Consider the following 27,173-nt stretch of genomic DNA (forward strand, 5'->3'; position numbering starts at 1 on the left):
GCATCCATCCACCCATCCATCTACTCATCCACCCACCCATCCACCCCTATACCCCCCCGTTCTCCCACCCACCCAGCCACCCCACCGATATGCCCCCCCGTTCCCCGCAGCCCCCACCTTGCGTGCCGGGGGCCAGGGGTGCTGCGAGGGGGCCCAGCTGCCGGCCAGGGAGCTCGGCGGGGGGCAGCCCCCCACACTCCAGCCGCTTCTGCCTCCGCACCGCATCCCTGCAGGGACGGGGACACCCTGAGCCACCGCCCCGGGGGGGGGACGATGGGACCCCAACACTCGGGGGGGGCCCGCGCAGCACGCGTGGGCACGCGTGTCCCCCGCGCGCGCGCAGGGCTCACCTGAGCTTCCCCTCGGGCGGCAGCTCGTGGGGGGGGTCGTCGCAGATCAGCCGGGTTTCCCCATCCAGCAGGTAGATGTAGACGTGCTCCTGGGGGGCGGGAGGGCGGGCGGCGCTGAGGGATGGGGACCCCCCCCCGGACCCTCGCCCCCGTCCCACCGTGGGCTCAGCGGGCCCTTGCCCCCGCGCCGCTTCCCCCAGCCCGGCTCTGCAGGGACCGGCCGGGGCGGCACTGCGTGCCTCAGTTTCCCCAGGTGCATGGGGCTTTCCCAGGGCAAGAGACACGACACCCCAGGCATAAACACACATGCACACCCGCACGTGTGCATAAACACGCGTACACACCCACACATGTACGTAAACACATGCACGTACCCACATATGTACATAAACACATGTACATACCCACACATACACCCCCACATATGTACATAAACACATGTACATACCTGCACATGTGCATAAACACACATACATACCCACACAAAAACACACGTACACACCCACACATGTATGTAAACACATGTACATGCCTACACATACACATGGACACAAAACACATGTACATAAACACACGAACACACCCACACTTGTATGTAAACACATGTACATGCCTACACATACACATGGACACAAAACACATGTACATAAACACATGAACACACCCACACATGTATGTAAACACGTGTGCATACCCACACATGTATGTAAACACATGTGCACACCCACACATGTACATAAACACATGTACATAGCACACATGTATAAACACACATGCACACCCACACATAAACACACACAGCCACACATGTACATAAACACACGTACACACCCACGCATGCACACTCACACACTCACGTACGCACACACGAACAGAAACCTGCACACACACACAGTTGTGCACAAGCGTGCACGCTCACCTGCACACACACGCACATGCACACCTGCGCACACACGCGCGCAGACCCGCACACATTCTGGCAGGCGCACATGCATGCACACCTGCCCGTGCACACTCGCACGTGCACGCCCCCCCTCTCCTTTGGACCCCCCATGGCCAGGGTGCCCCAGCCCCGCTGCCCGACGGCTCCGGGGGTCCCGTGGACCCCAGCCCTGCCCTTGGCCTCGTGGCCACGGCTGCGGCTCCCCGCGCCACGGCGCTGGCATGACGCCTGCCCACCACCAGTACCAGGGACACCGTGAGCACCAAGGTCACCAGCACCCCAGGGCCACCACCAGCACCCCGGGGGCCACCACTGGCACCGGGGCCACCAGCACCCCAGGGCCACGAGAGGGTTAGGGGCTCTGCGGCTCCTGGGGGGGGGGGGGTCTGTGCCGCTCCCTGCCTGCTACTGGGGGGACCACGTAGGACCAGGGACTGAGAGTCACAAAAGTCGACCCGTGAGCAATTTTATGCTTAAAATGGCAACCAGGGGACCAGCGACACGTGGCCCGTATGGGGGAAGGACGCTGAGATGGGTCGGGGAGGAGGAGACCCCCCACCCCAGGCTCAACCTCAGTATCAGCCAGCAGAGAATCTGCCACCCGCAGGGCTCCCCCCAGCCCCAGGGCGGGGGGGGGGCATGTCTCAGAGACCCAGGATCGGGCCCCTTCCCCCCCCCCCCCCACCTACCACTCTGGGCAGCAGGGAGACGAGGGCATGGCGGAGGGCGTCCCGCAGGCAGGAGACGTCGAGCACGGCCCCCAGGCTCAGCAGGGCGTCCTGGGGAGAGAGCAGAGCAGGGCGGGGGGGGGTTAAGGTGGCCTGAAGCCACGGTGAGGGGCACCGGGGAACCGGGCCCCCTCCCGCATGTCCCCAAGACCCCCATGGCACGGGTCCTCCTTCCCCCAGAGCGCTGGCCACCCCCCTCCGGAGCACCCTCCAGCCTGGCTAGCTCCTTTTTGGGGCCAGAATGTCCCTTTTTGGTCAATGGCCGTCACGGGGGAGCTGGGGGGTCCCCGGAAAGTGGGAGAGGCTGCAACACCCGGGGGGGGGGGGGTGCACTGGGCTCAGCGTGGCAGCATACTGGGAGCACTGGGCTGGAGACCCGGCCCCGCAGGGGTGGCACGGGGAGGGTGTCCCCGTTTGCAGGATGGTGGCCGTGAAGCCACACTTGGGTACACACAGCCCTGCACTAGCCACGCCGACGGCTGCACGAGCCACGCCAACGCCAGCACGAGCCACATCGGTGTCAGCATTAGCCAAACCAGTTTCTGTACCAGCAGTGCCAGTGCCTGTGCCAGGCATGCCACCACCAGTGCTAGCCACGCCAATGCCTGCACTAGCCACGCTACCCCCAGCACTAGCCATGCCAGTGCCAGCACTAGCCATGCTACCCCCGGTGCTGGCCACACCAATGTCTGCACTAGCCACACCAGTGCCTGGACTAGCCAAGCCACCTCCAGCACTAGCCATGCCAATGCCAGCACTAGCCACGCACCCTCAGCCCTAGCCACGCCAACACCTGCACTAGCCACACTAATACCTGCACTAGCCATGCCAATGCCTGCAGTAGCCACATCTATGCCTGTATTAGCCAAGCCACCCCCAGCACTAGCCACACCAATGCCAGCACTAGCCACGCCACCCCCAGCACTAGCCACACCAACACCTGCACTAGCCATGTCAGTGCCTGCACTAGCCATGCCACCCCCAGTGCTGGCCACGTCAATGCCTGCACTAGCCATGCCAACACCTGCATTAGCCATGTCAATGCCTGCACTAGCCACACCTCCTCCAGTGCTTCCCACACCACCCCCAGTGCTAGCCACACCAACGCCTGCGCTAGCCGTGTCAACGCCTGTACTAGCCAGGTCAATGCCTGCACTAGGCAAGCCACTCCCAGCACTAGTCGTGCCAATGCCTGCACTAGCCACAACGACACCTACACTAGCCATGTCAACACCTCGTCTCCCTCCAGGTGCTGCCGCTTCCTTCCTCACCCTCAGACTTCTTCAATCCTCCGCGCACGGGCTGAGCTCCTGCCCGCGGTGCCGGCAGGGCAGGCAGGGCAGCACGTGGCTGCCCTTCCCTTAAATATTTGAGGCAGTGCTGGTTCCTTTGCATTAATAAACAGGGGGCCAGCCCGGATCCGTCCCCCCCTCCCCATGCCACGCCACCCTGGGACACCCATAGGGTGCACGGGGTGGAAGGACCACGCTCCCCCCTTTGCTTCCCCCCATCCCTTGGGTTTGCCGGAGGGTGCCGGGGCGCAGCCGTGGCCACCGTGGCTCCTGCCGGGCACCCAAAGGGAGCCCCGCAGGCAGGAAAATTCCTGCCGTTCCCCTGCCAGCGCCGCCACAAATCACCAACGGGGAACAGAAACGGGGCGAGGAGTCGGATAAAACAACTCGCGGGCGCTGAAAGCTCGTCTGAGGATTAACGACCCCGCGGCGGGACGGGGACGGCGGGCGGGAGCGTGGCCGGCGGCGGCGGTGGCACTTCCAGCTGAAGACATCGGCGCTGGCTGTTATTCCAACAGGGCTGCATCTCCAGTCGCTTACTCACACTGGAGACACATGCACTGTAGAATACAGCCAGGCCTCGGCCGGGTGTCCGTCCTGCCGTCCCTCTGTCCCTCCGGTCCCTCCGCTGCGACTCAGCATCCCCGTCGTGCACGGGGGGGAGATGGGGCAGAGCCCGAGCGGGACACCCGGGGCTGTTCGGAGCATCAAATGCCGGCGGCACGGTCGGCGCGGGGACGGACAGGTGGCAGCTGGACGCGGGTGATGGCTTTAATAGGGCCAGGAATCCGGGTCCGTCCCCAGAGGGGGTGGAAAAAGCTGCAGGAGCTAAAAAAAACCCATCCCCAAGATGAAGAGAGAGCAGCGGAGCCAGGCGGGAGTGTTTGCTGTGCGGGGAGGAGGTGGGGGGAGCAGGGCTGGCCCGGGAAGGGCATCCTGCTCATTTCGCTCATCCCGCTCATCCTGCTCATTTCGCTCATCCCACTTGTCCCACTTATGCTGCTCGTCCCACGCGTCCCATTCGTCTGGCTCGTCCCACTCGTCTTGCTCATCCCACTCATCCTGCTCATCCTGCCTGTCCCACTCATCCCACTCATCCCACTTGTCCCGCTTATCCTGCTCATCGCACTCATCCCATTCGTCTGGCTTGTCCCACTCGTTTTGCTCGTCCCACTCATCCCACTCACCCTGCTCATCCCACTCGCTCATCCCACTTGTTCCGCTCGTCCCACTTGTCCCACTAGTCTTGCTTACCCCACTCATCCCATTCATCCCACTCATCCCGCTCATCCCACTCATCCCACTCCCAGCCCAGCTCCTCCAGCCCGCAGCGGGAGGTTTTGCCGGACGCCCCTCGCCCCACGTTGCTCAGCCCTGGGGATGCTGCCGAGCTGCGGCCAGGGCTCTGCACCCTTTTGCTGCCAGGATGCAGCCCTGCTCCGCGCTGGGCAGGGAGCCAGCGCGCGGTCGGAGCCGCCATCCCGACCGCATCCCGTTTATTGCCATAAATAGTATTTCCCGATGGCCTCGGGCCGGGCCGATCCCGCCGCAGGCTCAGCCCGGCTGGGGCCCCGCTGTCAGCTCTGTTTCTTGCTTTTATTTAATGACCCCACTTGGGAGCTGAAGCAGCAAGTCCCTGCAGGCACCCAGGGCACCGGGAGAGCTGGGAGCCACACCAGGAATGGGGCGGGGGGCACAGGTTTCCCTGTATATACCCCCCCTCCCCAATTCCCCTCCTGATGTGGAAGGGGGTCCCTCCTCCAGCGGGATGCGGTGATGTGCCAGGTCCCTGCGTTTGCCGCAGAGGTGATGTACGTCCTGGGGCCGTCACGCAAACTGGAGAGGGGGACACGGGGAGGGGGTTATCCCGCTCTGGCTCCCACGGATGGATCCCCACTGCAGGCAATGTGCAGGCACCATGCACCCGCTGTATCCTTACCCTGCCGCTGCGGGATGGAGGGGCAGGATCCATCCCCCCGCATCCCCAACCTGCGCAGGGAGCACCCCTGAATGCCAGCGGGCACTGGTGTGCTCTCCGCAGCCTGGGATCCAGGTTGCATCTCTGCCAAGGAACTAATTAAGGGGCTAATTAGCCTCCCAAAGCCAGGCACTTGCATGGCAAGCCGAGCTTGCTTCACCATCCCCTGGGACGCTGGGGTTGGCAGCGAGGGGATGGGGTCCCCCACATCTTGCTCCTGGCACTCTGCCCCACAGGTCCCAGCCAGGCACCACCCCAGTTTGGGGGCTGCAGCTGGGAGACACGGAAGCGGGGGGCTTTCCGGATCTGTCCCCAGCTCCATGGACACTTGGCTGGGCCGGCGTGTTTGGATGAGGCCGTGTTGGCACACGCATCCCTGGTGTAGTGGGATGCTCCAGCACCCGGCGAGGAGATGAAGCCATCAGCCACCCCATCGCTGTCACTGGGGATGTCACCGGGACCCACCGAGCTGGGCTCACCACAGCCCCTAGACCTGCACCCATCAGGGCAGGGGACCCAAACATTCCGCGGGAGAGGCTTCCCCATCCGCCGCTGCCAGCGCCTGCTCCGCGTCCCAGCTTCCCTGGAGGGCAGAGCAATAATAACGCTTCCCCGGAGGGCATGGAGGGTTAATTAACTTCACTGAAGTGGGGGGGAAGCGTGGAGCGATTGCATTTCCCAGCTGTCAGAGCAAAGCCTGACACCCTCATCCCGAGGTCTGCATGCCCAGCAGCTCCGAAAATGCCGCCTGGGACGGGGATGCCAGGAGATGGGTGCTTGGGGGGGAGGATTTGGGGGCCAGACCCAGGGACAGGGTGCAGGCAGCAGCTCTGGTACCCATCCAGACCCGGCGGGCAGGGGACACGGCACAGCGCTGGGCATCACTGACAACCCCAGGAGCTGAGGATGCTGCTCCTGCAGAGCAGGCTAGAGCAGGGGACCAGCACCCTGTCCCTGTCCCTGTCCCTGTCCCGGTCCCGGTCCCGGTCCCTGCGCGGGTCCCCGCGGCACAGACAGCAGCCGTGGCCCAGTGGGACCATCAACCTGGACTGGTGTCAGCTTTGCTCGGGCCTGGGAGGATGGGGACGCTGGTCTCGCTCTACCAGACACCCGAGCTGACTGGGTGACACGTGCCATCGCTGACCCCCCGGGTACCCCATGGGACCGCGGTGCCGGCAGGGATTTTGCTGGCTCCGCTCGGCTGGCACGCCAGCATCCCCCGGCGCGGCGCAACGCCGGAGCCCTATCTGCCTCAATATTTCCCGCCGGAGCCATCGAGTGATTAATGAAGCCATTCATCTCATTAGAGTAAGCAATTTGTCTTTGCTCCGACACGAGCCAGGGCACAGCACGGCCCCGCGCGGCACAAACCCCCACGGCTTCGGCAAAGCCAAACCTCAGCTCCCAGCTGGCCGGAGCACGAGCTGCTTTCCTCCCGATGGAAAATGGCACCTTTTTATTTTCCCCCTATTTTTTTTCTCCCTCTTTCCTTTCAAAGAGCAGCGGCAGCATCCCGTACCCAGGCATGCAATGGTGGGAACCCCCAGCATAGCCCCCCCCATTCGTCCCACTCGTCCCACCCCAGGCTCCAACAGACCCTGCTGGGATGGAAAAGCATCTTTTCCAGTGGAGGGAATTCACCAGCAGCAAAAACGTGACTTTTTTCGGGGAGGGATGGCTACACGCTGAGTGGAGATTTCTGGGACAGATCCATCCCCCTGCTCACCCCCACCAGCAGCAGCAGCTGGGTTCACCCCCCCCCTGCCCCCCCACCCTGGCCTCTCTGGATGTTTATGGAATAGAGAAATCCCATCCTGGCCGGCTTCCTCTCCGGAAAGGCTCCTCTCACGCCTGCCATGGGGACGGAGAGGGACCGGAGGGGGAGCTCCCGCATCCCCCCCACCAGCACCTGCGCTTGCTGGGTCTCATGCCTCGGGGCTTGTGCTCATTCCGCTGGCCTCGCTCCTGGGCAATGGATGGAGATGATTTTTCCCCCATGGGGGAGCTCAGGGTGATGCTCCCCTGCCCAGAGCCCCCCCCCAGGGTGAGGAGGAGCCCCCCCTCGGAGCGGGGAGAGGCGGGATCCAGTGCAACGAGGTACCCGCTGGGATGCTGAGCACCCTCGGGGGTACCTAGAAGCTGGGGTCCCTCTCTGAGGGGGGGGGGCACCTGGGCACTTGGCAAGTGGAGTTAGCACCAGCAAGAGCTCAAATCCAGGACCTGCCACCCACTGGGCTCCTCTTTAACCAAAGGGAAACTGAGGCACAGAAAGCGAGGCAGCGATACCCAGCGCCTGGGAGCATCCTGCTCCTGGAGGGACGTGGAGCTGGGCTGCAGGACCCCCACCCTGCCTTGCAAGGGGGGGCCGGGGCTGGGTGTCCTGCCCAGCTCCCAGGCTGAGGATAGGGGTCCTGGGCTGGGGGGAGCCAGGTCTGCAGCCAGGCTGGGTCCTGCCATCGCTGCGGGAGCACCCATGGGTGCTGGCTCCAAGGGAGGATGCTGGCATCAGCCCAGGCTTCAGCAGCAGGCTCTTGCTGCGTCCTTCCTCGTGCCGTCCCCGTGGGGACAGCAGCCCCTGCTTGCTGCGGGGCCAAGGAACCTCGAGGAAATGAATCATCTCCCGGCTGAGCTTCAAGCCCAGCTTTTGCCATAAAAACTACAAGTAAATTATTTGACCGACACAACCCTGCGAGCTTGGAGGCGTCCATCTCCCTGCGAGCCCTCAGAGCCCGGCTCCTGCCCCTTCCACGGGACTTTATCCACCTGGGAACGCGAGGGAAATGATCCCAATTAATTCTGTAAGTGGGTTAGTGCGTTAGCCCCTGCGTGAGCGATCGCCGTCGGGATGAAGCCAGACAACGCTCCGTCTGGACGACTTCACTCCCTGAGCTGGGGCACCCAAATCAAATTAGATCATCCAAGATGCTGAGCACGCAGATTTTTGTGCCCACGGGCATCGCATTCCGCCCCCCCCCAGTACCCACGTCCCACAGGCACCATCCCCACCCATGGGCAAACGTTACCCAATGTGTTTGCCGGGCTGCCGGCTCGGGGTGCAAAGAGATGGGGATGTTTGAGGGCACGGCGTACAGCGAGGGGGGGGTCTGGGGCAGGGAAAAGTCCCCCCATTGCCCCATTTATTGCTTTGCCCTAAGCCCTCTCCGGCAGCAGACGGGGTGAGAGATGGCAGCCCTGCAGCCGGCAGAGCCCCGGTGCAGCCAGGACCCCCCCGCCAGCCCCCAGGCCCTCTCACACCAGCCCCGTTGCCTCTCGCAGGGTGTTTGCAGGCGTCAAAGACCGAGGAGCATCTCCCAGACCCTGCTGCTCGCCGGGGCATCCCCTGCAGAGCAGAGCCCTCGACAAGGAGGATGACCACGGCTGCTTGCCCGGGCTGGGAGCCCGGCCGGGGTGGTCGCCCCATCGCGGTCCCGCAGAGCCGGGGCTGGAGGCTCGGCTCCCTCCCACCTTGGGGTCTTCCCATCGGATGCATTTTTAGCCTGCGCCGGCTCGGCCGCAGCCGCCAGCCTCTGGATCTCGTTGCGTTCTCCCGTCTGACAGGCAAAAAGCAAATCACATTTGTATTCCTGCCGCCGCTCGTTGCCATCTGGGAGGCAGCCTGCCTCCGCCGGCACAGCCCTTCGCCGGTCCCCGTGTCCCCAGCCTGGGGACGCCCGGGTGCTCGGGTCACCCCCCCTGGCCAGGGCAGCCCCAGGGGCTCCCTGCCTGTCCCCAAACCTGCAGGCAGCGGGTCGGTGCCCACAGGCAGGGACATCCAGGCCCTCTCCCATGCCATAGCTCTGGCTTTCCCCATCACTTTCTCCTCTCTAGGCCACTTTCTCCCCTCCCGCCTCCCCTCTGCAGAGGAAGATGCTGGTGCAGGACCCCCTTCTGCCCCCACTGATCGCTCCCAGGGTTGTCTCCCAGGGCACGGGGACAGACGTCCCTTCCTTTGCCACCTCTCCAGTGCGTGGCAGCAGGGTGACAACACCATGCTCACGCCCCAGGATCCCAGGGGAGCAGCCAAGCACCCCCCCCCCCGCTCCAGACCCCCAGGCTGAGCCCCAGCAGCCGGTGGCTGCAAGCAAACACCCAGCCCCGGCGCCCGCGCCGCCCTGCCCAAGCATTTGCCAAGCAATCTGGCGATGTTAAAAATATCCCTGAGCCGTGATTCATCCTCCTCTCCTGCCTCCCCCTCGCCTCTGGCAATGCTGAGCCCCCCAGCCCCGCTCCCCTCCCTGGGGGGCTGCTCCCCGCTGCCCCCCCCCCCAGCTGCACGGCCCCATGCTCCAGCCGCGGCAGTTAAATATAGCCAAGCTCTGGCTGTGTGTTAGCAACGCGGAGCTGACAACAAGCAGGCAGGGCCAGGCAGGAGCCCTGTTGCAGGCAGAGAACATCGCCGGGCTAAAACGCTGCGGTGCAAGTGGGGAAACTGAGGCACGGAGCAGGGAAGCGACTCCGGAACGCAGCAGGTCCCACTGTAGGCAGGAGCTTCTGCTGTCACCTCCAGCCAGCTCTGCTGTGGGCAGTGACACTGCTGAGGTCCCTGTCACCGTACCCATACTGCTCCAGGATCCTTCCCCCAGCCCCAGAGCCACCATTCCCCAGGGAATCCTCTCCATCGTGGTGGGGATATGGAGGCAGCATCCCTGATAACCCCCGCAGCAACATCCCTGGGGCAAGGTCCAGGGCAGCAGAGGATGGAGCGATGGACAGACAGACAGACAAAGAGAACCAGCAGCTCTGCCCAACCCCAGCCGGGAAAACATCCATCGCCTCCGAGCCTGCCCATCCCGGATTAGAGCACTGCTTTCGATCCCAAATTACATTGCTTTAATCTCATCAGGCAGCAACAACCTGTAACCCGAGGTAGCTCCTTAATTACCTCATCTTTTATAGGAGGATAATGAAGGTAAACGGGAAGGAAACACTTCTGGGATATCTCTTGCCTCCCCGCGGTCATTTGCCCGGGGTCCTGTTGCAGCAGATAGATGAGGAGCTGGGCCCCGGCGGGCAGCAGCCTGGCACGGAGCTGCCCCGGCATCCAGCGATGCTGGGCTGAGGCTTCCCAGAGCCGGAGGATGCAAACCTGTGGGATCAGCCACCCGAAAAAAGCATGCTAGGAGCCCTGGGCGCCCGCGCCTGCCTCAGTTTCCCCAGCTGTGCAGGGTTGCAGCCGTGCAGGACCAGCTCCGGGTGGCACTGGGGTTGGGTCCGGATGGGAAGGGCTGTGCTGAGCCCGGCATCGGCCCCGGAGCTCAGCGCATCCCGTGCGCCGGACTCGCTTGAGCCTGCCACACTTAACCGCAGCCTTCAACACCACCCAACGGGCAGAGAGAGCTGACTAACTGCACCAGCGTGAGCTGTTTGCTTCTCCTTAAATAGCACTTTAAAAGTCATTTCAGGTGCTCTCGGTCTATTAGTGAGTCCCAGCTGATGAGGCTGCAACATAATCACAGTTGAGCCCGGCGGAGAGCGGTGGCTGGCACGGCATCGCCCTGCCAGGCACACGGCGGGCAGCCGGGCTCGCAAGCCCCGGCGGCGAGTGCAGGGTGGTCTTTATGGGGCAACCTGCACAAGGCCATTTGCACGAGGCGGTTTGCACAGGCCATTTGCACGGGGCAGTTTGCATAGGCAGTGCAAACCATTTGCACGGGGCAGTTTGCCCAGGCTGTTTGCACAGGGCGAGTTGCACAGGCAGTGCAAACCATTTGCATGCGGCATTTGCACAGGCCAGTTGCATAGGGCGATTTGCACAGGCGGTTTACACAGACCGTTTGCACGATGCAGTTTGCATGGGCATTTGCACAGGCCATTTGCACAGGGTGCTTTGCACGGGCAGTTGGCACAGATTCTTTGCACAGCGCAGTTTGCGTGGGGCATTTGCACAGGCCAGTTTGCACAGGCAGTTCAAACCATTCGCACGGGGCATTTGCACAGGCCAGTTTGCACGGGGCCGTTCGCACGAGGAATATTTGCATGGGCCTGTTTGCAAAGGCTGTTTGCAGAGGACATTTGCGCAGACTGGGATCAGGTGGACCGACGTTCCCTGGGGACGCCGCAGTCTCCGAGCGGGGCTTTTTAATTTCACAAGCAAATTTTCCAACCTAACGTCATCCCCTGAGACCTTCAGGGATGCTCCCCAGGTCGTCCCCCCGCATCCCGGCCTCGCCTCCCGGGGCCGATGGAACAGGGCCGGAGTCAAGGTCGCTTCCTGTTGATGTCCCTTTGTCGGGCAGGACAAACGGCCGGGACCGCGGCCGTCCTCCTCAAGGATTTCCCGTCCCCAAGAACATCGCGGCCTTCTTGGAACAGCAGTCCCCGGCCGGGCTGGCCAAACGATTTGCCGCTAATTAGTTGTTGATAAGAGCGGAGCTGGAAAGGGCCGGGGGTCTCTCCCGCCGGGAAGGGAAGGGAAGGGAAGTTGTTATTTCGGTGGGAAACGAATTGCGAGGAGCAGACAAATGGTTGGTCAGACAGCCCTGCCCGCCCGTGGGGACCCCCCCACCCCGGGGACCACCACGGACCCCCCGTGCACCTTGCAGCCAGGGCTGCTGCCTGCAATGCTGCCTGCACCCTGCTCAGCCCCATGTCACTTGTCCCTAACCCATGTCCCGTGGTGGGGAAGGGGACGTGGACCCCACTCAGCCCCATGTCACTTGTCCCTAACCCATGTCCTGTGGCAGACAAGGGGACCAGGACCCCACTCAGCCCACCATCTCCTGCCCCAGCCCATTTTGGGGGTGCAGCAGTGCTGCAGTGACACCCCAGCATCTCCAGGAAGGGACCTGACCCGGCCGCCCTTCTGTTCCCACGCGGAGCTGCCTGCCCCGCAAGGCTGCAGTGCCGATAAATAACACACCGGAGGATGGGAATAGGCAGGGACGGGGGGGGAACGGGCCCGGCTGTGGGGTACACAGGACCAGGGGGTGCCCAGACCTGGCGGGGTGATCCCATGGATGGGATGGGGATGCAGCTGGGGCCATCCTGCAAACTCAGGCCAGAAAATGGTCCTGGCTGAGCATCCGCTTGGACCACCAGCCGCATCCTGGCAGGCGATGCCAGCCCCCCGCCAGGGCTCAGGGGCCATCTGGGCAGAAAGAGGGCAAAGCCACGCCAGTCCCTAAAATCCTCCTCTAATCCCACGGGCACCGCACACCATCCCTGTGCCACGGCTGCAGCCCCGGAGCCGTCTCCATCCTCCCAAGGCAGGCGCAGGGAAACTGCTCCATCATTAGAAGCATCCCTGGTACCTGACCGCCTTTGTCCCGAGGGACACGGACATTTATAGCAGCTGCCGTGCCCACCCGGGCACCCAATTGCCGGGGGTGGCCGGTACCGAGCCTTCGGCGCTGGCACCGGTGGCAGAGCCGGGCACGGGGCCGAGCATCGCTGCCGCAGGGCCCCGGCTGCAGGCAGTGCCGGGGGGAAGCTGGCACCATGTGCATCCCCGGGACGTGCCGTTCCTGGAAGGCTTTCTCTGGCACACGGTCCCCTTCCCGTCCCCGCCGGCCACCAGCACCTCCTGGCTGGGTTTTAAAGACTTTCCTAGATGTTTTCTGGTGGATTAGCCGTGCCGAGGTTCCGCTGGCCTGGCTCTGCTCGGGAGCATCGTGGCAAAACCTCCTCCCCAGGCGCTCCGGGGATGCGGCCGGAGAGGGGCTTGGAGGGATGGGGACAGCCAGGTCCCATGGGTGGGGACTTCGAGCGGTGGGATGGGAAGGGGAGATGCAGTATTCCCGCATCCCCTCCCGGCGCAGTCAGCACTAATGGGATCTGTGCAGTGATTAGGGAGTTTATTTATCAGCCTCTGATGGAACTGGGAAAATTGAATTCCCAGCCATCTGCAGCTGGGGAGGAATTCAATTTGGGGCAGCACTCCGGAGCAGGGCCTGGGCGGCCAGGGGCTGGCAGAGCCGCCTCCCTCAGGGGATTTGCTGGAGACCTCTTTTATTTTCCGTATATAAGAGGGTTTGGTTACAGGATCCAGCTCTCAGCTGCCGGGGAGGGGTCTGGGAATTGTGGGGATCTCACTACTCAGATTGGGAAAGTGAGGCACGGCCAGGGGAAGCCCAAAGCCACCCATTAAATGGTTCCCCATTCCAGAAGGTTTCCAGTGCCGGCCTTTAATGGATCAGCACCCAGCCGGGCAGTTGGCCGGGGGTCCCATCTCCAACCCCCTTGTCTATGGCTGGTCCCAAAGCCAGCTCCGGGGCACCCAAAGGTGCCAGGCATCATGCGCCCGCCACAGCCACGGGCACCATCCTGCCCGGCACGTGGGTGGCAGAGGGATGCGCCTGCGGGGACCTGCCTGAGCCAAAAAGCAGAGAGAAAATCCCCGCTCTGGCTGACACACAGCTGCCAGGGAGGATTTGCTTCTGGGTTTGGCAGCATCCCGATGGAGCTGGGCTGGGAGCAGCGATCCCCTCTCCTGCGCCAAGAACAGGGAGTCTCAGGAACCAGCCCTGCTCCCCATCTGCTCCCCTCCGCATCCCCCAGCATCTCCCTCCCCACGCATCCTCCTCGGGGCGAGTCCCCAGCATCCTCACCCCCATGCCCATGGGGCAGCCGGGGCACAGATGCGACCGGATCCGGCTGCAAAGATCCAGCAGCTCCAGATCCCAGCCTGGTCCCCAAGTCCACGGACTCAACTCCAAGAGGGTCACCCTGGAGCTGGTTTGGCTGCTCAGCCCTGGAACCCATTTTAGGGATGAACCCTCCCGTGGCTGTGGGTGCTTGGGAGGGGGCTCAGGTGAGAACCGGGTTCAGCCCTCCCCAGTAACACCCCGACTGCCACGTCGGTATGGGATGGATGAGAAGACCCTGCTGAATTCACCCCTCTGTCCGCCTTGCACTGCCACGGATGCCGTTGTCCCCACAGCGAGCCCCCCCGGGCGCCCGAGCCACCCCCAGCCTGGCCTTGCAGGCAGCAGGCAGGGGATCTCTGCCATCACCTCCCTGCAAAATGTCTCAGCTCGGCTCCAAAAAGTCAAGGTCGGCCGCAGTGCCCATCGCGGCTGGAGAGGACGATGCCACGCTGCCGGACCCGGCGTGAGAAATTCCTCCCCTCCAGCAAACACCAAAGGTCAAATTCTGCCCCCTCCCAGCACCGGCTGCCCCTAACCCGACTCCGCATCTCCCGGTGCCGATGCCTGCAGGCAGACCCCCCCCCGCCCGGGGTGCAGCAGGAGCACCCACACCCCAGCCAGGTTGTGGGCTCAGCGCGCAGCCCCCCCCCCAGATGACGCAGGGCTGTGCCACCCCACCTGGGTCATTTCTGCACCCCAGCCTGGTTTCCACATGCCTGCAGGTGGCCACAAGCCCGGTGTGATGCCGTGGGGCATGAGAGGGCCGGGACCCACGGCCTGAACCCCACAGCCCCCCCCCAAAAAGCAGTGCCGGGGCACACGCAATGCCGGCGTGGGCTGATCCTGCACCCTTGAGCAGTTGCTTCTTGGAGCGGCCGTGCAGAAAGAGCTTTTGCCAGTGAGGACCCCCCAGGCTGGGGACCACTAGGGTGCACCCACCCACCCACCCACCCCAGTCTGGGGGTCCCGCTCTGCCCTGCGGCTGGGTGGGGGAGGAAGCCAGCCCTGCCCCACGTCATGGAAAGAAGCGCCCCTGCCGCATTGTGCGCCGCGGCCCTTTCCTCCCCTTTATTGCCCTGCTGATGTGTTTCGTGTCCGCCGGAGGAAACGCCGGCAGCGCCGGGACAAACGCCTGCACACCCATGTCCCCGCACCGCCCTCGACGGGTCCCCCACCCAACGAGCCCGGCCGGCCTCACGCACGGGGAAACTGAGGCAGGAGCAGCCCCACGCCGCTGGCCGAGGCACCCCGAGCCCCGGCAGGTCAGCGTAGGCATCCCCTGGGGTAGGATGGGGAGCGGGGGCAAGCGGTGCCCGAGAGTGTCGTCCCCCCCAGCCCCTGGGCATGGCATGGCCCCCCCCCAGCTCCTTCCTGCTTAGCCAGGCTGCGAACATGTTATCAATTAGGGTTTGATTCATGGGCTAGTCAGCGGGTAATTGCATTGGGGCCAGCGGCTGGGAGGGAGAGGAGGCACAGACATCTTCAGCCTCACCCCACAGCGGGGTGGTTGGGGGGGCCGGTGTGGGAGGGGTAATAAAGCCCCAAGCCCTATATACCTCCTATATACCTCCCCAGGCTTGGGGATGGGGGTCCCAAATGCAGCCAGCACTCAGGGCACTGACAGGGATTGGGGTCCCAGAGTATTTCTGGGGGGGGGATGAGCTGTTCCTCGCCCACCCTGGGCTGGTGTGCACTGGAGCAGGGCAGCCCAGCAGGATCCGTCCCCTGCCACCCATCCCTCGCACATCCCCGGTCACGTCCCTTCGCCCCATGCTGCTGTGGCCTCACACACCAGGGACGGCCATGGGGCAGCTCTGCCCCAGCACGCGTCCCCCTCCTCCTCCTCGGTGCCACCCCAGCAGCCCCCAGACCAGGCTGGTGTTCCAGGTTAAAACCAGCCCCCTCTCACGCATCTGGGTGGCTTTTGCTCCCCCAGGACTGGGGCTTGTGGCTCCCTTCCAGGTCCCCACACACCTCTGGGTCCCCTCGGGGGGGCTGCAGCCGGGGCTCGGTGCTGTAACCACCCTCCTGGGACAGGGCTAGTTGGGTGCTGGGGGTCTGGGACCAAGAGGGGTCACAGGGACCCCCGCACCGCAGAGAGGGCCACTTGCCCTGGCCAGTAAGGAGTCACGCGTCCTGTCCCTGTGCCGGGTGACAGCTCTGATGTCCCCAAGCTTCATCCTGCCCCTCCTGGGGGGGCTCAGTGCACCCCACGGCGAGCCCCGGCCCCACCTCAGACACAGGCCAGCCCAGCTCAGCTCCTTTCCCTCCGTCAGCAGCTTTCGGCTGTTTCCCGGAAAACGTTTCCTTCCCTTCATTTCCCAGCGCAAAGCCCCGGGTCCCTGCCTCGCTCCGGCCTTGAACCCGGAGCCACCCACTGCGCTCCTGCCCAGCCCGAGCCCACCGGCCAGCTCTGGGCACGCAGCGGGGACCACGACCACGGCTCTCGCACCCAAAACCATCGGCGCTGCCCGGCACTTGGGTCGGGGATCCGGCATGGTGGACAGGCGGACGGCGAGAGCGGTTGGGAATGTTCCGGGCTGGGGTGAATCCCTCCAAGCAGCCCCTTCCCCAAAAATTCGGGTGCGTGTGAAGGTGCAGGAGCACAAAGGACCAAACGTTTTCCCATGCACATGCTGGGGTGCAGCCTTCCCTCCCCAAAAATGTGCAACTGGTGCTAGCAGAGGGTGGGGAGGACTCGGGGCAGGGTGCTGCCGGGGGGTCTGATGGGGGTCCCCCCCTTCCCAGCACAACCCCCCCGAGGACTGGCCCCACAGTGGGGCAGGCTGCCTGCACCCGCCTTGACCAGGCAGAGCTGCCCGCAGGTGAGCTCTCGGGGGTCCCACGGCGAGCAGAGCAGGGCAGGGGGACACAGAGAAGTGGGGACCCCAACCCCAGCACCCCGATACCCCCAGACAAACAGGACCCGCGTTCCCAAGCATGCCCAAACGCATCGCACCCCAAAACCCTCAGCACACAAGGGACCCCCAGCCCTCTCCACCCCCGGCCCGGAGGTCACCGACCCCCCGGGGTCCCCATTTCCCCGGGTGACTGGGCAGAATCTCCCCCCGCCCCCCCGCCCCGGGGTTGCTTACAGTGTCCTGGAGGGTGCCCATGGCGCGGCCCCGGCTCCCGGCTCGGCTGCCGGGACCGGGACCGGGACCGGGACCGGGACCGGGACGGGGACCGGGACCGGGACCGCCCGCCCGGTCCAGCCCATTTCCTCCGACCCGGCGGGATCCGCACCCCCCGCCCGCCGCCTCCTTCCTGAGTGCCTGCGGGGGGGGGGACGGGACACGGAGCTCAACGTGTCCCCAAGCCCCGGGGAGGGACACGACAGGCGGACACGACACAGACACAGCTCCCCCCCCCCGGGCCGGTCCCGCAGCTCCGTGCCTCAGTTTCCCCAGCGGGCAGGACCCCGTTCCCGGCTCTCCCGGGGGACTCGCAGCCCTCCGCCAAGGAGCGGGGAGAGAAGCGAGTACAAGCGAGCTGGGGAGAGCCCCCCCCCCGGCCCCCCAGGCGCGGGGTGGGGGGGGGTCCCGCAGCCCCCGGTCCCACCGCACACCCCGTGCAGCGCCGAGTACGGCGGACCGGGACCCCGGGCTCCTCCGCTCCCCACCGCCCCCCCCCGCCCAGCGCTCCCGGTGTCCCCCCCCACCCCAGCCATAAACCCGGGGACCCCCAGCACCCCCGGGCCCGGGTGGGGACTGGGCTCAGCAAGGCTCCCCCAGTCCCCGCTTCCCCGGGTCCTGGGTGGGAGGGGAGGTGGGTCGGGGGTCTGGGGTGGGAGGGGACGCGGTTGGGATGGGGGTCCCGGGTGGGAGGAGGGGGGGGGCACCCGTGGGGTGGGATGGAGGGGGGGGGGTCCCCGCCGTCCCTACCTGTAACGCCTCGGAGCCGGGCACGGCGTCCTCCACCTTCAAGAAAACCTGCTGGCCCCGTCTGAAAAATTGAAGGAGGGCGGTGAGGAGATGCTGCAGCCCCAGCACCATGCCGGCTCCCGGCTCCCGGCTCCCGGCTCCCGGCTCCCGGCTCCCGGCTCGGCCCGGCCGGGCTCCCCGCCGCTCCCCGCCCCGCTCCGCCCCGCTCCGCGCTCCGCTCCGCACCTGCTGCGCGCCGGCTCCGCGGGGTCCTAAGGGGCCGGGGTGGGAGGGGAGGGGGGGTGGGAAGGGGGGGGGTGGGGCTGGAGGTCCTCGGGGTGGGGGGAGGTGGGGGTGAGGGTCCCCGGTGTGGGGAGGGGGCCGGGGCATCGGTCCCTGGTGTGGGGCTGGACATCGGGGCATCGCTCCCCGGTGTGGGGTGGGGGTCGGGGTGGAGGTCCCCAGGGTGGGGTGGGGGTCGGCGCATCGCTCCTCGGTGTGGGGTGGGGGTCGGGGTGGAGATCCCCAGTGTGGGGTGGGGGTCGGCGTGAGGCTCCTGGTGTGGGGCAGGGGTCGGGGCAGGGGGTGGCAGTGTGGCATGGGGGTCAGGGTGGAGGTCCCTGGTGTGGGGAGGGGGTCAGGGCATCGCCTCTTGGTGTGGGGTGGGGGTCAAGGCACCGCTCCCCGGTGTGGGGTTGGGGTGCTCCTGCTATGGGGCAGGGGGCTGGTAGTGCTCTCCTATGGGGCAGGTACCAGGTGTGCCTCCACGGGTCTGGCCTCCAGGGCGGGGGGACAGCCCCACCATGTTAAACCCTCCCCTCATTGGGTTTTGGGGTAGAGGGGTCCCCTGCACCTTCCCCCTTCTTGGGCAGGGGTCACACCCCAATCCCCCCCCCCCATGGTACAGACAGACCCCCCCCGTCCCCCATCCCCAGGGGATATTGGGGATGTCCCACCCGCCACCCTGCATTGGAAGAGCACCCCCTTATTCTCCAGCTAAAGTGACCCCCCTCTCTTAAGGGCTGTGCCCCAGGCTTAGGTTGGGGATTCCCCCCCCACCCTCCCTGGTCGGACACTGGAAGCCTCCCCCCATTTTTGGGCAGGGATGCTGTGATGGGTTGACCCTGGCTGGTTGCCAGGTGCCCACCAAAGCCCATCCCTTGGCTCTGGGATAACACTGCTGCAGGGCTTCATACAGAGAAACACCCCCACACCCCCCAAGCCCAGGGGATATTTGGGATGTCCTACCCCCCACCCCTCATTGGAAGAGCACCCCATCCCCATTCTTGGATAGGGAGGGACCCCCATCTTACACGCTGGAGAAGACCCCACTTGGGGACCCCCCCTGTAGAGATGCAGGGGCTGTTCACCCCCAGCCTCCTATATATCCCTGATCACCTTTGGTGAGAAGTGACACACCCCCCACACCAAGTCTCCCATCCTCTCCCAGGGCCAAGCACCAGGATTTTGGGGGTGCTGCTCCCCCTGCACAGCCTGAGCCATATGGGGACCCTGGGGACCGCTTTGCCGCAGCATGCACGGAGGAGAGGGGTGCTCCGCCACCCCGACGTCCCCTGGGGCACCGTCTCAGCTCGGGGAGCCCACCCCAAAGAGACGGGGCTTTGGGGGTGACAGATCAACAATTTAACGGCTTCTTCACGCATGGCGAGGAACCGATGAGGATAGCTCCGGCAGGGACACGACATGGCAGCCACGCGCCACGTTGCGCGAGGGACGCAGGCAGCGTGACCAAACAAAAACACAGATAAATGGGAAATAAAGGAGGCAGGAGAGAGATGTGCAATCAAGGAAGATATTATGCCAAAGATCGCAAAGGCACAGGGCCTGCCAGGGCTGGCATCCCACCTCCATCTCCTCTGGACAGAGGAGGAAGGTTTGGGCTGGGGGAGGAAGGCCTCCTGCTCTTCCTCCAAATCCCATGAACCCCTCAGCTCACTAGATCTTCCCTCGTCACCCAGATCAGCTAAATCGGAGCTAAACTGGCCTAAGCCACCAGTAACAGTCACTTAAGGGCCGCTCATGTTCTTATCCTCTCCCTGGGGCTGCTCAGCAGCTATCGCCTCTGCTATCTTAAGCCAATTCTTCAGCCAGGCTTGCGGAGAGGCTGGATGGGGTGGGAAATCCATCGGGTGCAGGGCCCTTTGCAGGGTGCATCCTGCCTCGCAGGGCCCCAGCAACCCCCAAATTAGCCTTCGTCCTGAACTCTTCCCCTCCGCTCAGCCTTGCTGCAGAGGCGGGTCCCCAGGACCTCTGCTCCGCAGGCTTTGCAAAACACCCTGAAGACCCTCCTATGCACTAATGCTGTGTGCACAGCCACGCTATCAGACATCAGAGAATACACACACTCAACCCCCGGCAGCTGTAGGTGCTGCCCACCGCACCGGAGAAGCTTTGACCGGAGCAAAAGCGCAGATCCCTGGTTTTGCCTCCCATCTGCCGGGAGCTAAAGGGGTCCCGCTGCTCCCCAGAGACAGGGTGCTGTTGGGATGCGCTGGTGGCTCGTAAGGGCTCAACCCCTCTCGCATCATCTCGCAACCCATGGGGGAACGCCGAACCCACAAAAGCCCGGCTGCCCAGCTGCTGGTGGAGGCAAAAATGTCCCCGGAGGGTGGAGGGTTGGAGGGAGAATTTCCTGGGTGCCCTCACCCCCATGAGCATCCCATGGGGACACGGGATGACAGGGGCCAGGCCACCTCGGGGCAGTGGCCAAATGGGGGAGGATTTGGGGGCTACTGAAGCAGCCCCCCCCCCAGCTAACCCCCCCTCAGCGGCTCAGGGAAGTGCGTGGTGCTGCAGCCTCAAAGCTGGGATTTGCACCCTGCAGCCCATACCCTGCACCCAGCAGCTCCCTGCGTGCTGCACCCACCGTCCTGCACCCCCCCACACCCGCACCCTGCACCCCACACCCCACTCCCTGCACCCACAGCCCCCGGATGGTGCCAGGGCCAGGGCATGGGAGCCCGGTGGGGGGGTCAGGGCGGCCAGTGGAGCTCCAAGGTCATCTAGTGGCCAGAGCCACCAAAGCCACCCCGGCCACCTTGGGGGGCTCATCCCATCCAGCCCCCACCGTGCCCCAGGGCACCCTCCCACAGCCCCCCCCCTGGCTTCACCCTGGGAGCAGCCGCCGCAGGCAGGGGGGTCCTGCCCCGGGGGGGCTGAGAAGCCCCAAGCTGGGATACCACAGCCCCCACCTCGGCTCGCAGGTCCCCAGCCCTCGGCGCTGCACTGGCATTGTGCTGGGACCGAAGGGTGACGCAGCCACGGGTGCAGGGAGAGGGGCACCTCGTCCTGGGTGATGGTGCAGGGAGAGGGGCACCTCGTCCTGGGTGATGGCACATGGTGATGGGCACCTCACCCTGGGAGACGGCACAGAGAGATGGGCACCTCACCCCAGGCGATGGCACGAGGCCATGCAGCCCTACCCTGGACTGGGTGCCAGAGGAGTTTTTCTCTCTCCCGGGGCCTTGCCCTGCCATCAAAGCCCCGTGGCGTGGGCAGGCAGCCTGCCTTCACCCCCTGCCTGCTCCCCTGCCCACCTTGCACCTCGTTAGCTGCTTCGCTCTCTGCTCCCATCCCCCGCAGCGGCCGCTTCGGCTCCGGTCCTTCTTCTCCTCCCACTAAGCAGAGGTCGGCTACACACCAGCCCTTGCAGCCGCCGAGGAAAAACCCTTTGGACAGGTTCTTCCTCCACTCCAGCCTCAGTTTCCCCTCTCGCCGAGCGGGAATCAGCCAGATCCGGGTGCCGGCAGGATCTGTTTCTATGGCAATGGGGATAAGAGCCGCCCAGATGGGAGCAGATGCTGCAAACAGGTTTGGAGCCACGGCTGCCAACCACGCCAGGGTTTGGGGAGCAGCACCCCTGTGTTGTGGGGGAAGGACCCCACCATCCCCACCCTGTACGCAAGCAGGTCCCAGGGATCGGGTCCCTACGGGAGAGGGGGGATCGGTGTGGGCGAGGGACAGGGACCCAGCCCCAGTGGGTGGTGGTGTATCACCCTGACATGCCCATGGGGCTGGGGGGGGGGGAAGGACCCCACCGGGGGCTGGGTGCTGCTCCTGGTGAGTCACCCTCCAGCTGGGCTATAATTAGTGATGCCAGCAAGGGGAGGTGCAGAGAGCTTCGTCAGCCGCTGGCCTTAATGAGGCAGGCAGCAGCAGGGCACCAGGGCGGCCAGGAGAGCGATGTCTCAGCACTGTGTGGCAGAGTGGGGGGTGCGGGGGGGAGGGCAAAGCCAACCAGCACCCAGCTTCAAAGCCTGGGGACTCCAGGACTGGACACTCAAGCCTTGCACCCCGAGTCAGGTCCCATGGGGCAGGGTCTCACCATGGCCATCACCCTGACCAGGCCACCACGGGACCCACCAGGTCCCCAAAATCACGCCCTGGGGTCCCCAGCTCTGGGGACACCCCACTGCAGGGACCTGAGCATCATCTCAGCCTGCCAGCTCTGCCCAGCCTGGATGGATCCTGCCGGCTTGGATGTGGGTCCTGTGCATGAAGCAGATTTCCCCATGGGGCTAGCAGATTTCCCCATGGAGCTGGTAGGCAGCAATCAGCCCCTGAAGAGCTGGGTGCTCTGCATCAGCTCCCAGGCTCGCAGGATCAGTGCCGAGCCCGGCACGTCATCATCACTAGAGCCACACAGGGAGCAGGTCACGGGCCCGGCACAGCTGCCCGCAGGACAGAGAGCCATTGCTGAGCCCGCACAAGGGCACAGTGTGGGGCTGTCCCCAGCTTCCCCATCCCCAACTGCTCGCCCATGGGTGCCTGGGGACGGAGCAGTGGGACGCAGGGGTGCAGGGACGCAGGGCTGCAGCACCGCAGTTGCATGCAGGCGCTGCTTCTTAACCTGCATGCATGCAACAGAGCTCATCTCCCCGGCCGGCTTGTTAATGATTTGGTGTAATTATGAGCTGCTCCAGCTCACTGGCTCATGCAGCCCCCCGGGATCGATGTCGCTCGGAGAGGAATGTCACCATCAGTCGGATGGGGGACATGCAGCACCAGCCCCCCGGCCCTGGCACGGCGCCGGGAGATGCTGGGGAATAAATCCGGGTGCTGGGGAGAGGCAAAGGAGTGTGTTTCCCAGCCGTGCTTCCTATATTTCCATTCTGCCTGTGGTTTTTTCCCTGTTTCCGACCCGGGATCGATAGATCGGCGCTGCCCATCCTGCCTCTCCTCAGGGACTCGGGGCGGCAGCCTGCCAGGCTTCCCAGCCCTGCTTCAGCTGGGGGTGTTTAATGGCATAGGAGGGAGCAAAGTTCATGCAGGCTTGTAAATATTAACCCTTATTTCATGCAAGAGAAACAGGGAGAAATCCCCTTTGGTGTTTTAAGACTCACAGACTCAGCTTTTCCTTGGGAGGTGCTGGCACCAAATGGCAACAAAGCACCAAAGCCGAGGGATTTGGGCAGGGGGGGCTAAGAAGCCAGGCTGAGCCTTCAAAGCCCCTGTAGCCCCAAAAGACCGGCAGCACGCTTTCTCCCCACGCCCAGGCCCCTTTGCAGGTCGTACGTAGGAGGGGAAGCTGCAGAAACCTGCCCCCAGAGCAGCATCTTTGGGTATACTGGGTATACTGGGAGCGCTGGGATACCAGGTGCCCCCTTGCACAGTGCAGCCAGGGAGCCGGGGCGGGAGGGGAGCGTGGCCCCGCGGTTACCAGCTGTGCCAGTATTGCTGTAAATCATGTCAGATCAGTGAAGCTTCATTAAGCCGCCGCGGCGGAGCCGGGATGGATTGCAGGGCCGGATCCTGACTCCGACAGCGGCTCCGGTGAAGCGCCGCCGGGGTGAGGACCATGACACCTCCCCGAGCATCCCCGCAGCATCCCTGCCCCGCAGCTCGCAGGAGGGAGGGGACACGCGGGGTGGCCAGGCACGGGGACACCGTGCACGTGGCCGTGGGAGGCTACGGCGAAGCAAGGCGGGATGCCGGGGGCTGCGGCAAAGCCTCCGGCACTGAAAATGCCTCATTGCACCCCACGTCTCGTGGGTCAGTGGCATTGGACCGGCGACCGGGGAAACTGAGGCTGCGGGGTCCCTGCCCGTGGACCGGTTCCCTGCCGCAGAGGCGACCTGGACTCAGCTGGCTCGAGCAGAGCTCTGGGGACGCGGCCGCTGATCGAGCTGCTGTATCTACAGATAAATTGAGGTGTTATTGCTCTGGAGCTGCTAATCTGGGGTACTCTGCCAGCTCTAAATTCAGGCGGAAATAAATCCATCTGTTCTCCTGCTCGGCCACTAATCCCCCCGGCCGGGGCTCTCCACAGCAGCCAAGCCTCGCCGCTGGCTCGGCGGGGATGTAACCCGGCACTGGGCTGGACGCGGCGGCTGCAGATCGATATCTTGTTTGCTGCTCACCATGGTTTCTTCACTGATAAATCCTATCCGACGCCGCGGCCCTGGCTGGCGGTGGCCAAAACGTGGCTGCACCGTGGGCGGGTTGCGTTGCCCGGGCGGAGCAGGGGATGCTGCAGCATCCCTCCCCGGGGCGATGCTGGGGGTCAGCCGCCGCCGAGCCCTGGGGACGAGGCTCGGGGTGCCCGGGAGGCTCCGTGGGCCCAGCCGGTCGATAGCACCGGCTGCCGCGGCCAAACCGCTTCGGAGCAGCAGGGAGAAGCCGCCGGCTCCTTCCCTTCCCATTAAAGATGACATTTCTGCTCCTGGGCAGGAGCAGGCAGGGCCCCTTGTCCGCAGGGAGACCTGTGCATGTGCAGGAGTGAGGAAGACCTGCAGCAGGGCAGGGAGGAAGAGCGGGGCAGGAGGGCATCGCTGCTGGGGGTGGTTTCTGGGAGAGCTGGGGCTGGCAGAGCGGAGGGACGTGTGTGTGTGCACAAGTGCGTGTGTGCACAAGTGTGCCTGCATGGGTATGCACCGGTTTGCGTGTCACCTGTGTGCACGTGTGCATGCATGCATGGGGGTGTGCACGCAAGGGGACGTGCACGGGGGTGTGCTTGTGTGTGCGTGTGAGTGTGCACATGGAGAGGGCAAGGATGGGGGTGCATGCACGCAGAGCGTGTGCACGCGTGAGAGATGCATGCGTGGGTGTGTTTGCGCAAGCGTGGGGTGCATATATGCACGGGGGGGTGTTTTGTGTGCGTGCGCTTGGGGGGGCACGTGCACGCTGGTGAATGCGTGTGGGGGGGTGTATTTGTGTGCATTGGATGTATGTGCGTGGGGCGTGCATGCATGCGAGTGTGAGCACACACGCACTCCCCACCTTTCCCTCCGCTCCCCCCGTAGCCGATGGCCGGTCCCCAAGGGTAACCCCAGAGCCAGCACGGGCACGGGCATGTGCCAAATGTCCCATGGGCAGCAGGACCCCCTCAGCCCCACAGCCGCCCCACGGGGTCAGCCAGCCGCCTCCTGGGTGGGGGTCCCTCAGCCTGGCAGCCCCCGCCATGCCCGGGGGGATGAGCAGCAGCTGAGGGGGCAGCAGCCTGGTGTTTACAGTCCTGTGGTCCCACGTTTGCACCCTGTCCAGACCCACATTTGCAGCCCGTGCAGCCCAATGTTTGCCCCCTCCCCGTGCCCCAGCCCCACATTTGCACCCTGGTGTTTGCATCCCATACAGCCCCACATTTTTGCCCTGTGCACCCCCATGTTTGCACCCTGTGCAGCCCCACTCTTGCACCCTGTGCACCCCAGTGTTTGTACTCCTTGCAGCCCCACATTTTTACCCTGTGCGCCCCAGAGTCTGCACCCCGTGCAGCTCGGTGTTTGCACCCTGTGCAGCCCCGTGGCAGCTCAGCCCCATCCTGATCCCCCATATCTGCCTGCAGTGGGGCAGGGGCTCTGTCCCAGCCAGGGACACCCCTTCCCTTTCCAGCACGGGCTGGGGGCAGCCAGCTTACCCTGAGCAACGCGAAGGGATCACCGACTCGCCCTGTCCCCATCCCAGCCATCACTGGGGCCACTTTTGTCATCGCTGCCACCCCAAGAGCCGAGAGCACCCCTGCCAGGCCCGGGAGCACTGCCAGCCCCATAGACACCCAGCAGCCAGGCAAAGGGATGCGACCGCAGGAACCGAGGCACGGCACGAACCCGGGGCCGAGCAGGGATGCAGGTGTCCTGGCACCCCGTCCCTTGGTGGAGACAGTCCCCGGGAGATGCCAGTTGCGGGGACCTGGTGGCAGCACATCCCGGGTGCAGGCAGGGAAGGTTTTGCTGGTTTTGTTGCTGCTGTCATTACTATCGCCGGATTTTGAGCTGGATAACGAAGGGGCCCGGCTGAGCGAGCGATGCTGGCGATGAATAAGTGATGGAGCCCTCGAAGGGTCTCTATGGAGACAGCTCAGAGCGCGCCGGGTGCCGGGGGGCCACTGGCAGCCCCCGCATCCCATAGCCGCTGCCGGGGAGCCAGGGCTAATTAGGGGGATGAGCGTGATGGCAGAGCCCTCTCTGCTCCCCGGCAGACGATTTCCCTTCCCAAGAAGGTGGCCGGGCCCCTGCAGGGCTGGCTGGTAGGGGTTTAAATGGCTGTTTGCTTCGTTCCCATCCCTCTCCCCCCAGCAGCAGCTTCTTTCCGTTCCTCGACCGCTTTCCCAGCATGGAGCCAGCTCAGCCAGTCCTGAGGCTGAGCCATGGGCCATGGGCATCTCCGGCTTAGCTTGCAAGGGCTTTTGCACCATGGGTGGCTCAGCCACCCTCATCACACACAGCCTGCCCCCTGAGAGCATCCTGCATGCGTGGGGTCAGAGCACACAGCCGCTGCATGCTCAGAGGGACGAGGGACAGATGACATCCACGGGGACAGCATGCATCTGAGGGGACAGCATGTGTCCAGAGGGACAGCATGGGTCTGGAGGGACCGCATGCATCTGGGAGAACATGTAGCATTATCTGGAATGACACCACACACCTGGGGGACAGCATGTGTCTTAAGGGACAGCATGTGTCTTAAGGGACAGCACGTGTTCTTGAGGGACAGTAGGTGCCTGAAAGGACAGCACATGCCCAGAGGGACAGCATGTGTGTCAAGGGACAGCACGTGTCTTGAGGGACAGTAGTTGCCTGAAGGGACAGCATGTGTCTGGAGGGACAAGATGCATTTTGGGGACAGCACGTGCCAGGAGAGAGAGCATGCATTAGGAGGAGGGACAGCAGGTGCCTGGGGGACAGCATGCACTCAGGGGACAGCATGCACTGGGGGGGGACAGCATGCACTCAGGGGACAGCATGCATTCAGGGGACAGCATGCACTGGGGAGGACAGCACGCACTCAGGGGACAGCAAGCGCTCGGGGGCCCAGCACGCTCCAGACACGCAGCCCCCCAGCACCGTGTGCTGCGGGTGCAGCGGGGTGCAGGGTCACCCCCAGCCCCGTCAGCCCCTGCTGCCAATTATTCAGCCGCAGACAACAGGCTGGGACTCCTGAGAGCAAAGCTTAGAGCCTGACCTGCCTCCAGCCCCCCC

The 27,173-nt window shown here is 64.6% G+C and overlaps 1 protein-coding gene across 3 annotated transcripts in view; it reads right to left on the bottom strand.

Annotated features, from left to right (window-relative positions):
* Positions 1–27,173, bottom strand: part of PDE2A (phosphodiesterase 2A) — a 52,018-nt gene that overhangs the window by 8,953 nt on the left and 15,892 nt on the right. For 2 of the 3 annotated variants that reach the window (XM_041118434.1, XM_030042968.2), the window contains exons 2-5: positions 17,761–17,821; positions 1,983–2,072; positions 351–439; positions 118–227 (exon numbers count right to left, since the gene is read on the bottom strand). In XM_041118434.1, the coding sequence (XP_040974368.1) occupies positions 118–227; positions 351–439; positions 1,983–2,072; positions 17,761–17,821 (350 nt within the window). Of the gene's footprint in view, positions 1–117; positions 228–350; positions 440–1,982; positions 2,073–16,971; positions 17,065–17,760; positions 17,822–27,173 lie in introns of those variants that run through there. The other variant, XM_030042969.1, reaches the window with a different exon arrangement.

Source organism: Aquila chrysaetos, chromosome 19, assembly GCF_900496995.4.
Source record: "Aquila chrysaetos chrysaetos chromosome 19, bAquChr1.4, whole genome shotgun sequence".
Taxonomy (NCBI): Eukaryota; Metazoa; Chordata; class Aves; order Accipitriformes; family Accipitridae; genus Aquila; species Aquila chrysaetos.